The 15,057-nt window shown below is 38.5% G+C and overlaps 3 protein-coding genes across 3 annotated transcripts in view; all 3 read left to right on the plus strand.

The window, feature by feature from the left end:
- The window catches only part of LOC141284469 (GTPase IMAP family member 4-like), a 480,107-nt gene that overhangs the window by 173,072 nt on the left and 291,978 nt on the right, over positions 1–15,057 (plus strand). The gene's annotated exons all lie outside the window — the stretch shown is intronic.
- On the plus strand, positions 4,017–5,922 carry LOC141331068 (uncharacterized). Its single transcript, XM_073835934.1, has one exon. It carries the CDS (start codon positions 4,025–4,027, stop codon positions 4,835–4,837), a length of 813 nt encoding a protein of 270 aa, XP_073692035.1. The 5' UTR covers positions 4,017–4,024; the 3' UTR covers positions 4,838–5,922.
- On the plus strand, positions 7,364–9,434 carry LOC141330987 (zinc-binding protein A33-like). The gene is made up of 6 exons (XM_073835809.1): positions 7,364–7,759; positions 8,008–8,103; positions 8,326–8,556; positions 8,630–8,652; positions 8,734–8,852; positions 8,938–9,434. The coding sequence occupies exons 1-6, from the start codon at positions 7,364–7,366 to the stop codon at positions 9,432–9,434; spliced, it is 1,362 nt and encodes a 453-aa protein (XP_073691910.1).

The raw sequence follows: 15,057 nt of genomic DNA on the forward strand, positions 1-15,057 counted from the left end.
GTAAAAACAGGTGAAACATATTTATAGTGTTGAGAAAGTTGCTGAAGTAGTGGTTTGAGATTAACCAATTCAGATTTAGATCATTCACAAACAAAATGTTATTCACCACAGTAGCTACAACTATCACAGCTATATAGCAATTATAAAGGTAAATGAATTTACCTTTGTTCAAATAGAGAATGTCCACCTTTTAACTGAATTGGTATTTTCATTGATTTGTCACTTTTAATGGACAAACCACTGGGATCAGGAAAATGTCTTGCCTTAATCCTGGGGAATAAAATAAATAAACAAACAAACAGTCTCACCATACTTTTTTTTGGCATAAAACAGGAAAAATTTAATGTAAGTTACACTGTATTTACCTTTGATCAGATGTAAAATCTCCATCCTTTAACTGAATTGGTATTTTCATTGATTTGTCACTTTTCAGGGACCAGACACTGGGATCAGGGGAATGCGATCGTTCTTCAGAACTGAAAAAAACAACAACATCTTACCATAAAACATAATTATTTTCTAGCAAACATCTTAGCATCAATTATCACATCACGTATTTTCATTGATTTGTCACACTTCATGGATGAAACACTGTGGACAGGTGAATGAGATCTCTCTTGCTGAACGCTGTCAAATACAACACAATCCATCTTCATAGATCTAAACAAATCAACATCACTTCCACTCAAATTACATCAAGATTGTCAATGCTGTTTGTAATACATTGTAATTAGCTAAGTATATAGGCTAACAAACAGCATGATTTAATCTCCAACTTTAAACTGAGTTGGTTGTGATAATCTGTCATTCTGTGTTTGCGGTTTCCTATACAGATTTATTCTGAAGTCATGAATCTGTCTTATTGAAAAAAAAAAGTCTTTATGAAAGAGAATGAGGAAGAAAACGAACAAAGGACAAAAATAAAACCTGAAGCTGGTTAGACTGGTTCATGAGAAGTCGGTAAAGTACCTTCCTGGTTCAGCTGTAATTCAGGTTAAGGCTTTGGCAGTCTCTAAATAAACATAAATACACACATTTTGTGATCATAGTGCTTTTTATGACATTTAAACTCCCCAATATATATTCTGCAAATAATAAACTATAACTGGCTTCAGATTAGATAGTGCCTAATGTTTTTAAAGTCCTTAAGGTCATTACAAACTGCGCACACGTTTACATGTCCGTCCGTCCGTCCGTCATTAATAATAATAATAATAATAATAATAATAATAATAATAATAATAATAATAATAATAATAATAATAATAATAATAATAATAATATCTGCGTTGCCGTAGCAAGCATTTTGATAAGAAAGGAGGACGAATACGAAAAAAAGCGCATTCGAAAATTTCGGAGTGTGCGATGACATATTTAGTCTTGAACTCAAAATGATTTATCATGCCTAGTGTCTTATGTCATTATTCCTCTTACCATCTCTTCCTGAAACAACTGAATGCTGGTGTTTTCGGTTTTCTCACTGCAGACCTGCTGTGTGAAGGCGGAGCGAAATCTTTGAGGAAAAAGAGCGCTTTTCTGTAAAATAATACTGTAAAGTTTGGATGATAACCACTGCTATAAAACATTAAAACCAATATGTTGTTTGGAATTTGATATTGGTAGATGAGTTCATCTATTTGCTTTTTTATTTATTTATTTATTTATTTTTTGAATTTGAATTTGAAAACTGAGTCGCTATACTTTATTAATATTAGCCTAATGTTAATGACTTACAAAATGTGCACGTTTGAGAATTTCATTCAGAAATACATATTTTATAACAATATACAATTCTGTTCAAAGTTTGGGGTCAGTATTTGTACTTTTTTACTTTGTTTTAAAGAAATGAACACTTTTATTCAGCAAAGATGGTAAACGTGTAGTTTTGAATAAACGCTGTTCTTTGTAACCTTTTGTAACTCTTTGATCCAGTCCAGCGAGTGGCGCTAAAACACATACGTGTTTGTTTGCTAAACTTTAAACCTCAGAAGAAGAAGGTTTGTTTTCACTGTAGAAATGTTCTGTTACCTCCAGTCAAAAATACCTGTAATATTCTCATCCTCATAGTCGCGACTGATTTTTACAAGCAAGCAGGAATATCTGGAGGAGTATCAGCTGAACTGAGATCTGTGAAGATGGTGTTTGTTAAAGAGGAGACTGAGGAAGACATGCATGAACCAGAATCATGGAGAATAAAACAGGAGAAACAAGAAGGTTGGTCTTTATTATTGAGGGAATACCCAGGGATACTTATCAGGGAAATCACATTGGACTATTTAAACCATTCGCGGGCCCTTATGTTTGAAACAGCTTCACAAACAGTAAGCTGCATTTCTGTGTTGCAAACATTAAAGAATAGCGAAAGTTTATAGTCCGGATATAGCCGCGATCAAAATGACTTATTAAACTAATGTTACGCTTAAAATAAAGATTGCATTTGTCATATTATGCCAGTAGGCGGCGACCATTCACTGTTAAATGTATTTGATGAATGAATCCTTCACGCAAAGAGAGTGATTTATAGCATGTTAGACATTTATAATAGACTCATGTATAACAATAAAACAGTTTGTCAGAAACTAGTAAATTACCGTACATATTATTTAGTTTGGTTCTGTGATGTTTTTTTTTTTTTTTTTTTTTTCAGAATCGGGTGTGAACCGTGATCTTTATTCTAAAAAAGAAATAAAAATCAGTTTTCCAGAGTCATAGCTTAAAAATACATAATATATCTGGGATCTAACTAATACTATTAGTATTGTTTCTAATATTAAAGTGTACGGACTAGGATGTAAAATATACAATCTTATAGACTTGTAGTACATTAACAACGATTTGGTACAATAGTAATGCTACTTATATTATTATTATTATTATTAATATTAATATATTCTGTACCTCCAAATAAACAAATAAACACAGGCATACAGGTCCTTGCCAAAAATAAAATTGCAGTTTGGTTTTTAAACAAGTACTTAATATAGCAATGAAGTCAGATCTACTCCGAACCATCCCTTTAAGTGTAACTTTTATTCAATTAAATAATTGTAATATATAGTTCAGTTCTATTTAGTAATTATTTTGAGGAGTTTTTTTTTTTTGTACTAAATAATATGTGCAATAATGATCCTGACCATTTAAAAGATAACATTCTCTTATGTAGTATTTATATTACAGTTATTGTAATATTTAAGGTTAAATACATCTGCATGTGTATTTGGTCATGGTCAAACACTCTTTTTTTATATGTTTCGATTTAACAATTTAATGTTAAATAAAAAAAGTAATTTATTTATTTATTCTACAATTTTATGATATTCAAACATACAACATAAGTGAATATCATAAAAGGGAAGCAAAAATGGCATTTAACATAACAGAAAAGATCAAAATAGTGTTTAAAAAACACAAGGTAACGAATTGCATTCAGCATACATTATCGTGTTTCTTGAATGCAGTCTTTACTGAAACTCAATGACATGTGATTTCAGCTCAGTAATCCACCAAAACACAAGCATATGTCAAAATCTTGCCTTGCACACGTTTTACAGCGATTGGTTGTCGTCCGGCATTTTGTGCTCGAGATTTGCTTAAAGTTGAGGAATGGCCAACATTTTTCGCTCTCAACGCTTTCTCCATGCTGCTTTCAATTCCATAATGCACCATGCGAGTGTTGAAGCTCAACATCCATATTTAAAATAATCTTGTTGGTTAATATTTACTAATTGGTTAAGCAGCATCGGCTGTCGGTTATGAAAAATAACCGAAATGAACAACCCTATCCTAAATTGATTTTCATCATTTCATTGTTTTCATTTCAGGCCTGATGAAAGTGAAAGAGGAAAGACAAGACTTGAATGAAGTGGAGGAGACACATCAGGATCAGAATGATGCTGGTGAACAATCAGTGAGTTGCTCCAAAACTGAGAAGAGTTACTCACAAAGCAACCCTGAAATAGCAGAAGTCGAAAGGCCTTTCAGCTGCTCTCAGTGTGGAAACACTTTCAAACAGAAAAGAAGCCTTATGTACCACACATTGGTTCATGCTGGAATAAAACCTTTCAGCTGCTCTGAGTGTGGAAAGAGTTTTACACAGAAAAAACAACTTAACGATCATGTGCGTATTCACGCTTCGGAAAAGCCTTTCAGCTGCTCTGAGTGTGGAAGCGCTTTCACACGTAGAGCAGGCCTTAAAAACCACATGATAATTCATAGCGGGAAAAATCCTTTCAGCTGCTCTGAATGTGGAAACACTTTCAAACAGAAAAGAAGTCTTATGTACCACATGTTAGTTCATGCTGGAATAAAGCCTTTCACCTGCTCTGAGTGTGGAAAGAGTTTCACACAGAAAAAACAACTCACCGAACATGTTCGAATTCACGCTTCAGAAAAGCCTTTCACCTGCTCTGAGTGTGGAAGCACTTTCACGCGTAAAGCAAGTCTCAACAATCACATGATCATTCATAGTGGAGAAAAGCCTTTCAGTTGCTCTGAATGTGGAAACACTTTCACACGTAAAGGAAGCCTGAAGAATCACATGCTGATTCACAATGGGATAAAGCCTTTCGTCTGCTCTCAGTGTGGAAAGAGTTTTATTCAGAAAGGACACCTTAAGGTTCATTTGATAACTCACTCTTCGGAAAAGCCTTTCAGCTGCTCTCAGTGTGGAAACGCTTTCAGTCGTAAAGAATGCCTCAAGATTCACATGTTAGTTCATACTGGGAAAAAGCCTTTTACTTGCTCTCAGTGTGGAATCAGTTTCACCTATAAACAAGGATTTAATAGTCACATGAGAATTCACGCTGAAGCGACGTCATCTGTGTCAGAAGAACTTTAAATGGAAAGCTGGATCCAGAGTTCATCTTCATCGCTCTCATTCTGCCGCGAGGAAATTGATCTGATCTGGACAGAGATTTCCAAGGGCTGACTCTTTGAAAAGACAGCAGAAAATAATGCTTGAGAGAGTGGCTGTGAGTTTGGGAAGAGCTTTAATACAGACGAGTACTTGATACAGAAGATATGGCAGCAACTGTTGACTGAAATACAGTGAAGTGACATTTAGGTCCATATTTAAAAGTACAATTTCTCTCAGAATCTTGACTTTATTCCTGAGGTAAACAGACATTAAGTTGGTTCTAACCATAGACTGTAAAAAATATGGACGTAGTATCCGTGACGTCACCCATAGGATTCTGAAGCGCTAATTTGAAGCTCATAGTGGGCGGGATTCGGCCGTCCCCATCTTGGAATCGCGTCATCGCGCGTCATTCGCGGATAATCAAAAATGGGCAAAAAGGCGGGATGTGGGTGGAGCTGGTTGCTGAAACCACGCCCGCCTAGAGTGACAGTGGTGACAGCAGCGTCAATCCCCCTGTCACTCAAGTGGCCACACCCTTAATTATGCTGAACTTTAAGGCATAATGTAACTTAAACCGATGAGTTATAAAACAATTCACCCCCCTCACAGTTGACATGAAGGGCAAAACTTGCTATATAGACCAAAACCATTTTTTGAACCAGGCTGTAAACATACTTTTTTCTGCTGTAAAGTTGGGCATTTTAACATGGAGTGTCAATGGGATTGACTCCCTTTTGCAGCCAGCCTCAAGCGGCCAGTCGATGAATTGCAGTTTCAGTCACTTCCGTGTTGGTTTCACGAGGGAGACCGGAAGGTTGCCCCTTGGTTCTAACTCATTTTTAGACCTCAGCTGTAAGGTGGAGAAAGTGGAGAACAATATTTAATTGAGTTAACTTGTACAATTTTAATGTTTCAAATTGGTCTTGTGTCCCTTTGTTTGCCTCAGTGTTTTGTCAAATACTTTAACCCTTAAATGCATACCTTGGGTCTTTACCGACGCGGGACGTCATTTACTACCCTCTCCCTCCTTCATCTTTTCATGTTTGACATCAGCTTTCTGACTATTCCTCGATGTATTTATTACAAACAATAAAACAAGAAAAAATAATAAAATATAAAAGAATGTCTGTTTTCTGATCATTTTTTGTAGAAAGTGTATAGGGTCGCTAGAGACCCGAGGTGTGTAATAGTGTAAGTGAATTTTCCATGCGCGGAAATATGTAAATACTAAATACATGCAATTCAAAGCACTGTTTAATGGACAACATTGACGTTATGTTCCACTCATAATTATCGCAGGCATAAAACTAAATATTATCATCAACAAGAATTGAATTGATTTGAATGGCTTTACTGCAGAGCAATTACATACAATAAAATATAAATGCCACTGTCATTTGATGGTGGATGTGGTGAATAAGCTGCCACCAATCAAAATAATGATTTTGTCATTGAAAATGATTGTTTTGAGAATATGGTTGAGATCGCGAATATGAGCCAGATGCTGAATGTACTGTGGAAGTGAGCTCTGAGGATGAATCTGAGGATGAGAATCGTAAAACAGCTGCTCAAATTGAACCCGTCCAAGTTTCAAAAGGTAACGAAATATGCTTTATTTCATTTATATAAAATAAATAATATTTATTTATTTTTTATCAGCATCCGTGCTGGATATATGGGTCTGGGTCGTTAAAGAACCAAACATGTAATAATGATTGGCAAAACAGTCATGCATTTAAGAGTTAATAAAAAGTTAACTGTTATAAAATGGCTTCATTTCTCTTATTGCATAATTCCATAAAACATTTTTTTTTTTTTTATATTAAAGCCATAGATGATATCCACCTTTTTCTTTCAGTAAGGGTGTGCACGGATGTGGCTTCCGGTCTCATCCGCGTCCAGCTATTTTTAGCTGTACAAAATGGCTCGTTTTGCTGCTTGATGTTGCAGACTTATGCGTCTTACCATTTTATTTTAATGTAATATCTTAATTATGAATACATTGGTTTTGTAGTGCAATCAGTTTTACTGTAGTGCAATCAGTTTAACAGTTTTGTTATATTGATAATGATGCATGCACACAGGTAGACTATATGAGTATTTTCTTTATTATATGTTTCCGTATGATTTTGTATCTCGCTAGGGTAAATGTGGGCCGCATTTAACCTAGATGTCAGCCTCAACTGGCCTAGATCTGGGCCACATCTCTGAAATGGCATGGGGGCCAGAAGTGGTTCATGCCATTTCCTCAAATGTGGTCTAAAACTGGGCCGGCTGTCATTTGCTAACTGGGTTACCTGGAAGATACAGACTTGTTATTTCTCTTTTCTGTTACACTGACTATCATGTCTTGACAAAAAGCAATTAAGAATCAGTGATCAGTTAGGACTGAAGAGGAACACTTTACAGAAGGATTTTTGAGAAATTTGTTTCTGAACAGATCTTTGCGATTGAATATTAGAAATTGAATATACACTTCAGGTTGCTGGAGCTCAAACTGTGAAAATGGCTTCACTATCTGAAGAGGATTTATCTTGTCCCGTGTGTTATGAAATCTTCAAGGCTCCTGTTGTTTTATCATGTAGTCACAGTTTCTGTAAAGAGTGTCTTCAGGAGTTCTGGAGAAGCAAGAAAACTCAGGAGTGTCCTGTCTGCAGGAGAAGATCCTCAAAAGATCAGCCAGCATGTAATCTTGCGTTAAAAAACTTGTGTGAGTCGTTCCTGAAGCAGAGAAATGTGAGGAGTTCATCAGGATCTGAGGAGATCTGCAGTTTACACAGTGAGAAACTCAAACTCTTCTGTCTGGAGGACAAACAGCCGGTGTGTTTAGTGTGTTTTACTTCAAAACAACACAACAATCACACATTCAGACCCATCAGTGAAGCTGTTTCTTCATATAAGGTAAGACAAATGTCATTTGTTTCATATGTAAAGGAAAATAATAACATATGACGCATACTGTGCTGTGAAAAATTATTTGGCGCCATCCCGATTTCTTCTGTTTTTGTCTGTCATACGAAATAGTTTTACTCTTCAAACCAAATACAACATAAAACAGCCAACCTGAGTAAACTCAGAATACAGTATTTAAGCCCATGTTAAGAATGAGTTGCTGTAACTGAATGTATTTTCATTTTGTTCAATTCTAGGAGCATCTCAATACAGCGCGGAAATCATTACAGAAGAAACTTCAACACAATGAAAAACTGAAAGAAGAGTTTGAGAAAACAGTTGAACACATCAAGGTGAGGAAACAGAATCGAGAATCATTTTCATTCCAGCTGTAGGATCACTATATACATGATCTAATATATTTAATATAATGGACTCCAGCTGATTATTTTAGTAAATGAGGATCATCAATCTGCTTCTGGATCCATTATATGTCTGTGTCTGAGTTTCTCTCAGATCTGAATGATGTGATTGTGTTGATGGAGATGATTGAAGTGAATGTGGTTTGATTTCAGTCTCAAGCTGAGCACACAGAGCGTCAGATTAAACAGCAGTTTGAGAAGCTTCATCAGTTTCTCAATAATAAAGAAGAAGCTACAATCACTGCACTGAGGGAGGAAGAGGAGCAGAAGAAGCAGATGATGAAGGAGAAGCTGGAGGAGATCAACAGACACATCTCAGCTCTTTCACACACAATCAAAGACACGGAGGAGATGATTAAAGCCAGTGATGTCTGCTTTCTAAAGGTCTGATTTCAGATCATTGATTGATTGATTGATGATTGATTGAGTTGTTGATGATTGAGTGTTTGTTCTGCAGGAGTTTCCAGTCTCAATGGAAAGGTGAGTGATCTGCTGGTGTCTCTGGTCTCTCTGCTTCTGATCCAAAGCCACTGCAGTTCTGACTCCTGAATGTTCTTCCAGAGTCCAGATCTCACAGCCGGATCCACAGACGCCTTCTGGAGCTTTGATTCATGTGCCACGTTTCTTGGGCAACCTGCCGTTCAGAGTCTGGAAGAAGATGCAGAACATCGTCCAGAACAGTGAGTCTGACTGCAGAAGATCTTTTCACTCTTGATCATTATATGAACATCAGAATAAAATCATCTGTTGATTGTGTCTCATCAGCGCCTGTGATTCTGGATCCCAAAACAGCTCATCCACATCTCATCCTGTCTGATGATCTGACCAGTGTGAGAAACAGCAGAAACAAACAACCTGTTCCTGATAATCCAGAGAGATTTAACTGTTATCACTGTGTTCTGGGTTCAGAGGGTTTTAACTCAGGAACACACTGCTGGGATGTGGATCTTAAAGAGAGTTTAGTCTGGAGTCTTGGAGTAACTACAGCATCAAACCAAAGGAAGGGTTTTGATTTCTATAAGACTGATGTGTGGAGTGTGTGGTATCACCAGTACAGAGGAAATTTTGGTTCTGGTTTTCGTGTCGAACAGAAGCTTGATCGTGTGAGAGTGAATCTGGACTATGACGGAGGAACGGTGTCATTCTCTGATCCTGTAACTAACACACATCTACACACATTCACAACCACCTTCACTCACACACTACTGCCATTCTTTGATAGTCCTGACTCTCTGAGGATCTTACCAATCAAAAGCCAGTGATCATTTCTCCTCTAGGTCTGTGTGTGGAACCAGCTTTATTATGTTGGCCAATCAAATTGTACCCAATTGGCAGGGAAATTGAATGATTATGTTGTTTCCTCTCATGACATGGTGTCAGAATAATACGTTATACCTACGACCAAGTTTGCCCTGTTTTGTAAAGAAAAACATTTCCAAATTCAACCCACATTCGATTTCACTAATTAGGTCTGTTAAAATATAGTACATTAGAACAAAAGAAAATATAAATACATTTCTAATATATTTATTTCAGTACAAGTGAAAGAATAAATCAAGTAAGCAGCCACTTGCATACAGAAAAAAAAAACAACAGGAGAATATTTTTATGCTTTATATCTTCTGATTTCCAAAACATCAGGGCAATAAAGGCAAGAAGTCCTGATATACATTCTTACCATGATTAAATGTGCTGCAAGCTTCATTTGTTGCTTCTCAAAAAGTTTCTTGGAGCGTTTACTGAAACTAGCAACATTGATTTAGATATTTCATCATAAAAACATAGTAAATACAGTTATCATCACTTATACTTTGCTACGACTATAGGCTAATCAATCTATGACTAAAGAACATTCTGAGCTTTACTAACAAGTGTTGTTGTCAGTGTTTGGCAGCTCAGAGTTTTGATGCAATGCATCTCGAAGTGTATCCAGAATCTTCTGAAGCTCCTCTGTCGTCTGCTTTATTTTTGTCACAAATTTCATTGTCTCAGACTTCAGCTCTTCTGCCCGTTGAGCGTTTGAAGGCAGCAGGTTTGTTGTGTCGCCGTTATTTGATGTTTGGTCAATCGACTCCAGTGGCCAGTGGATTTTTGTATATTTTTTTTAATATTTAAAAATTCACACTCTCTATTGTGAAAAATATATTTATGTATACCTAAAATAATTGAGTAAGTAGAAAAACAATGCAAAAAATGCATTTAGAAACAGTTGAGTTCCCCCTCCCCTTCCTCACAGTGGTTTGGCCCACTGCCTGCTTTCCCAGTTGATCTCACCTACTCTACACACAGGAGTCAGGTGTATGGCTGTGGCTCAATTAATGTTGATCTCCAGTAAGTAGAGTATTTTATTCACTTTATATAAAGCGACTCTCTTTAATGTAGTTGATGCAGATTCATTCATAAATTAGTTGCGGCAAAAATGCTGATTACCGATGTAATTTTCCATGAATCTGATATATTAGCGATTAGTTAACGTTAGCTTGTTTACAATAGCTTGTTGCACAGTTAGTTGTAACTAACACACCAAAGCCGTTTCCCATGCATTGTTTTATTTGTGACGACTTGGCATAATGTTAACATTAACGGCCACAATTAGCATATTGTTTAGCTGTGCATTTACTAAATGAGCACTGTGCTATGTCCGAACTGACCCCACTGTATTTTTTGTGTGTAATCAATTTATATTCTATTCTTAAGTGTCTTAATTCATTTTAAATAAAATGTTAAACCTTTTTTTAGTTCCTTGTTTTTATTGTTATGTATCTTTATAAGTACAATTTGACTGTATTATTTGTGTCCCCTTCAAAAATTGCTCATGAGAAATTTTATATACTGTTTATATACCCTACTGTTAAATGAACTTTACGCCCATAATGCCTTCTTTGTTTTTCTCGACTCCAGAGAAATCCAATTACACTGAGAATCTCTGGAATTCCTCCCAGTCCTCGTCCAACTCAAATTGTATGAACAATTAAATATTTAAATCAGGTAACTCACCTTTTCACGAAGATGGTCTTTAAACCATTTCTGCCATTTCTGTCCCTGGACTACAAAGGGGTCTTAACCCTCCTGTTACCCTAAAATCCGCTAACACCTTTTATCCACTGGGGTCAATTTGACCCCAAATTTAAAACCTCTAGAATATGATATTTTTTTGCTAAAAGGTTAGTGTCAGGTAATTGATGTCTTTGTTGACTACTTAACAACACTCTGAAACACACACCCCCACTTTCACTGTCAAACACCTGTGACAAAATCTCACTGACAGAAAACCTTTGCGTAGAGGCCATTTTCAATTGAGAGAGCAATTCAATTGACAGTGGTTCTCGCAATACTACAGGTATGGTTGTGTTAGTTTTTTATTTTATTTTTATTATACTTAACATATAAAATTATAGTGCATATTATAAAATCATAGCATGTTATAGTGACCTCAATATCACCAATGATCTGATCTGAAAACAAATGTGTGTAAATTTTTTTTATATTTCTTATGTTTTATACAGCTAAAAGAACACCGATGTGACAAAATGTGTACAGGGCATTGAAAAAATAATATCGTGTTACTTTTATGTTTACCAAGTTTTTCCCCATTAAATTAGGAAAAGTCATTCAATCTGAAGCAAAAAAAAAAAAAGTCAATTATATATGTACATACGTTAAACATTGAATGGGGTCAAATTGACCCCAAGGATAACAGGAGGGTTAAGTAGCACTGGTATTTAATATACACTACCGTTCAAAAGTTTGGGGTCAGTAAATCTTGTAATAGTCTTTAAAGAAGTCTCTTTTGCTCATCAAGGCTGCATTTATTTGATTAAAAATACAGAAAAAAGCAGTAATATTGCAAAATGTTTTTACAATATAATATAATGTTTTTTATTTTAACATACTTTAAAATAACCTTTTATCAGCTGTTACTCCAGTCTTAAGTGTCACATGATCCTTCAGAAATCATTCTAATATGCTGATTTATTATTAGAATGATCAATGTTGGATAATATCAACTGTTGTGTTGCCAAATATTTTTTGGAACCTGGATTCTTTCATGAATAACAAGTTTAAAAAGTACAGTGTTTATTCAAAATATAAATATTTTATAACAATGTAAATTATTTATTATTAACTTTTAATAAACTTTTAATTATTAACTTAATACATCCTTGGTGAATAAAAGTATTAATTTCTTTAAAGAAAAAAAGAAAGAAACAATAAAAATGTACTGACCCCAAACTTTTGAACGGTAGTGTATATAAATAAAATAAATATCCTAACAAACCATACATCAATAGAAAGCATCACCAGGTTACGTATGTAACCCTGGTTCCCTGAGGGAACGAGATGCTGCGTCATCAACGCTTTGGGGAATGCCATTGGCGAACCACGCTCTGAACTTAGTCTGCTCGCACTGGACACATACAGTTATACTTCCAATGGTCGCTCTCCACGAATGGAGGAGGGTAAAAGGCCTGTAAAGTGACCGGCTGTGGTACTGTTGTCGGGACCTTCGGTACGTACCCAGCTCTAGGGTAGAGGAATGCTTTGGCCAAACCAGGCGCAAAGTCAATATATGAAGGGGCCACAGAAAGGGCCTGAAGGTCTCCTACTCTCCTCAGAGAAGTAAGAGCCAACAGCAACACCGTCTTAATTGTAAGAAGGCGGTCCGAAATCTCTTCTAATGGCTCGAATGGAGGCTTACAGAGAGCTTCGAGCACCACAGCGAGATCCCACGTGGGTACCCTAGGTTTCACTCGAGGTCTCAACCTGAGTGCGCCGCTAAGGCAACGTATAACCAGAGGGCTCTTACCCACTGACAAGCCACCCAGAGGGGTGTGGTAGGCCGATAAAGCCGCCACGTACACCTTCAGAGTGGAGTGGGTTAACCCTGCCGAAAGGCGAGACTGCAAGAACTCCAGTACTGTACCAACCGGGCAGTGAACTGGGTCAAAATGTCTTCCATTTGAGGCCATAAAGTTTCCTTGTAGAGGGAGCTCTAGATTGAAGGATGGTCTCGACAACCTCAGTTGAGAGACCACCCTCTATGAGATGTGCCCCCTCAGGGGCCACACCCACAGTTTCCACATTTCTGGGCGGGGGTGGCAGATTGCGCCCCCGGCCTGAGAGAGAAGGTCCCTCCTGACGGGAATCTCCCATGGGGAGCCGTCGAGGAGGGCGATAATGTCCGAGAACCATACTCGGGCCGGCCAGTATGGGGCTACTAACAGTAGACTGATTCCATACCGGCGTACTCTTTCTAGAACTCCCGGGAGCAGAGCAATCGGGGGAAAGGCGTACAGACGCAGCCTCGGCCATGTCTGTACCATCGCATCCAGTCCGAGAGGAGCTGGAGGGACTAGAGCGTACCAGAGGGGACATTGCAATGTCTCTGGAGTCGCAAAGAGGTCCACCTGAGCCAGACCAAACACTCTCCATATCTGCTTCACCACATCTGGATGAAGCATCCACTCCCCGGGCCTCGGCCCCTGCCTCGACAGGACGTCTGCTCCCACATTGAGATGTCCAGGGATATGAACTGCACTCAGTGAGAGGAGTTTTCCCTGTGACCACAGGAGGATATGGTACGCCAGCTTGTACAAGGGGCGTGAGTGCATACCCCCCGGTGGTTGATGTAGTACACCACCGCTGTGTTGTCGGTGCGGACCAACACATGTCGGTCTCTCAGATCTGAGAGAAAGCGTTTCAGGGCCTTGAATACGGCGAGCATCTCTAGGCAGTTTATGTGCCATGAGAGATGACGACCGCTCCACAGACCACGGGCTGAGTGGCCACTGCCAGTGAGAGAAGCATCTGTCGCTAGCGTGACGCGGTGACAAGGAGCTCCCAACACCGGGCCCTGAGATAGAAACCAAGGTTTTTTCCACATGTCTAGGGCACGTAGGCATAGCCGCGTGACCCTGATTGTGCGGAATGGGTTTCCCCTCGGGGAGAACCCCCTGGTTTTGAGCCACCACTGTAGCGGTCTCATGTGCAGCAGTCCAAAAGGTATCACATTGGATGCAGCTGCTATAAGACCTAACAGTACTTGGAACTGTTTTACAGTAAGTGAAAGGCCTAGCTTGACCGCATTGACTGCAGTAAGGATCGACTCGATCCGAGCAGGTGACATTCGTGCCTGCATCGTGGTCGAAATCCCAAATTACACCTAGATAAGTGGTTCTCTGTAATGGAGACAGCACACTTTTCTTGGCGTTGAGTCTCAACCCCAACTCTTTCATGTGAGCGAGAACAACACCTCGATGCTGAACTGCTAACTGTTCCGAACTGGCTAGAATCAGCCAGTCGTCTATGTAGTTGAGAATGTGGATGCCCTGGAGTCGCAGTGGAGCCAGAGCAGCATTCACACACTTCGTGAAAGTTCGGGGTGAGAGAGCTAGGCCGAACGGAAGAACTCTGTATTGGTAAGCTTCGCCCCCGAAAGCGAACCTGAGAAACTTCCTGTGTAGAGGAAGGATGGAGACGTGAAAATACGCATCTTTCAGATCTATCGTGACAAACCAGTCCTCGGACTTGATTTGAGACACAACCTGTTTGACAGTTAACATTTTGAACTTCAGTTTTTTGACTGAGCGGTCCAAATGTCTGAGATCTAAGATGGGCCGCAGCCCTCCATCCTTCTTGGGAACAATGAAGTACCGGCTGTAGAACCCGGACTCTCTGTGCTGGGGAGGGACCACCTCGATGGCACCCTTCCTCAGAAGAGAATTTACTTCCTGTTCCATAACCAGAACCTGCTAGGGGTTTACCAGAGTAGGAAATACCCCGTTGAAAGGTGGCGGCGGAGCGCCGAATTGGATATAATAACCTTCCTCTACAGTGCGCAGGACCCATGAAGACACATTCGGCAGTAGTTTCCACGCTGCCTGA

The sequence above is a fragment of the Garra rufa genome, chromosome 1 (genome assembly GCF_049309525.1).
Source record: "Garra rufa chromosome 1, GarRuf1.0, whole genome shotgun sequence".
In the NCBI taxonomy this organism is placed as follows: domain Eukaryota; kingdom Metazoa; phylum Chordata; class Actinopteri; order Cypriniformes; family Cyprinidae; genus Garra; species Garra rufa.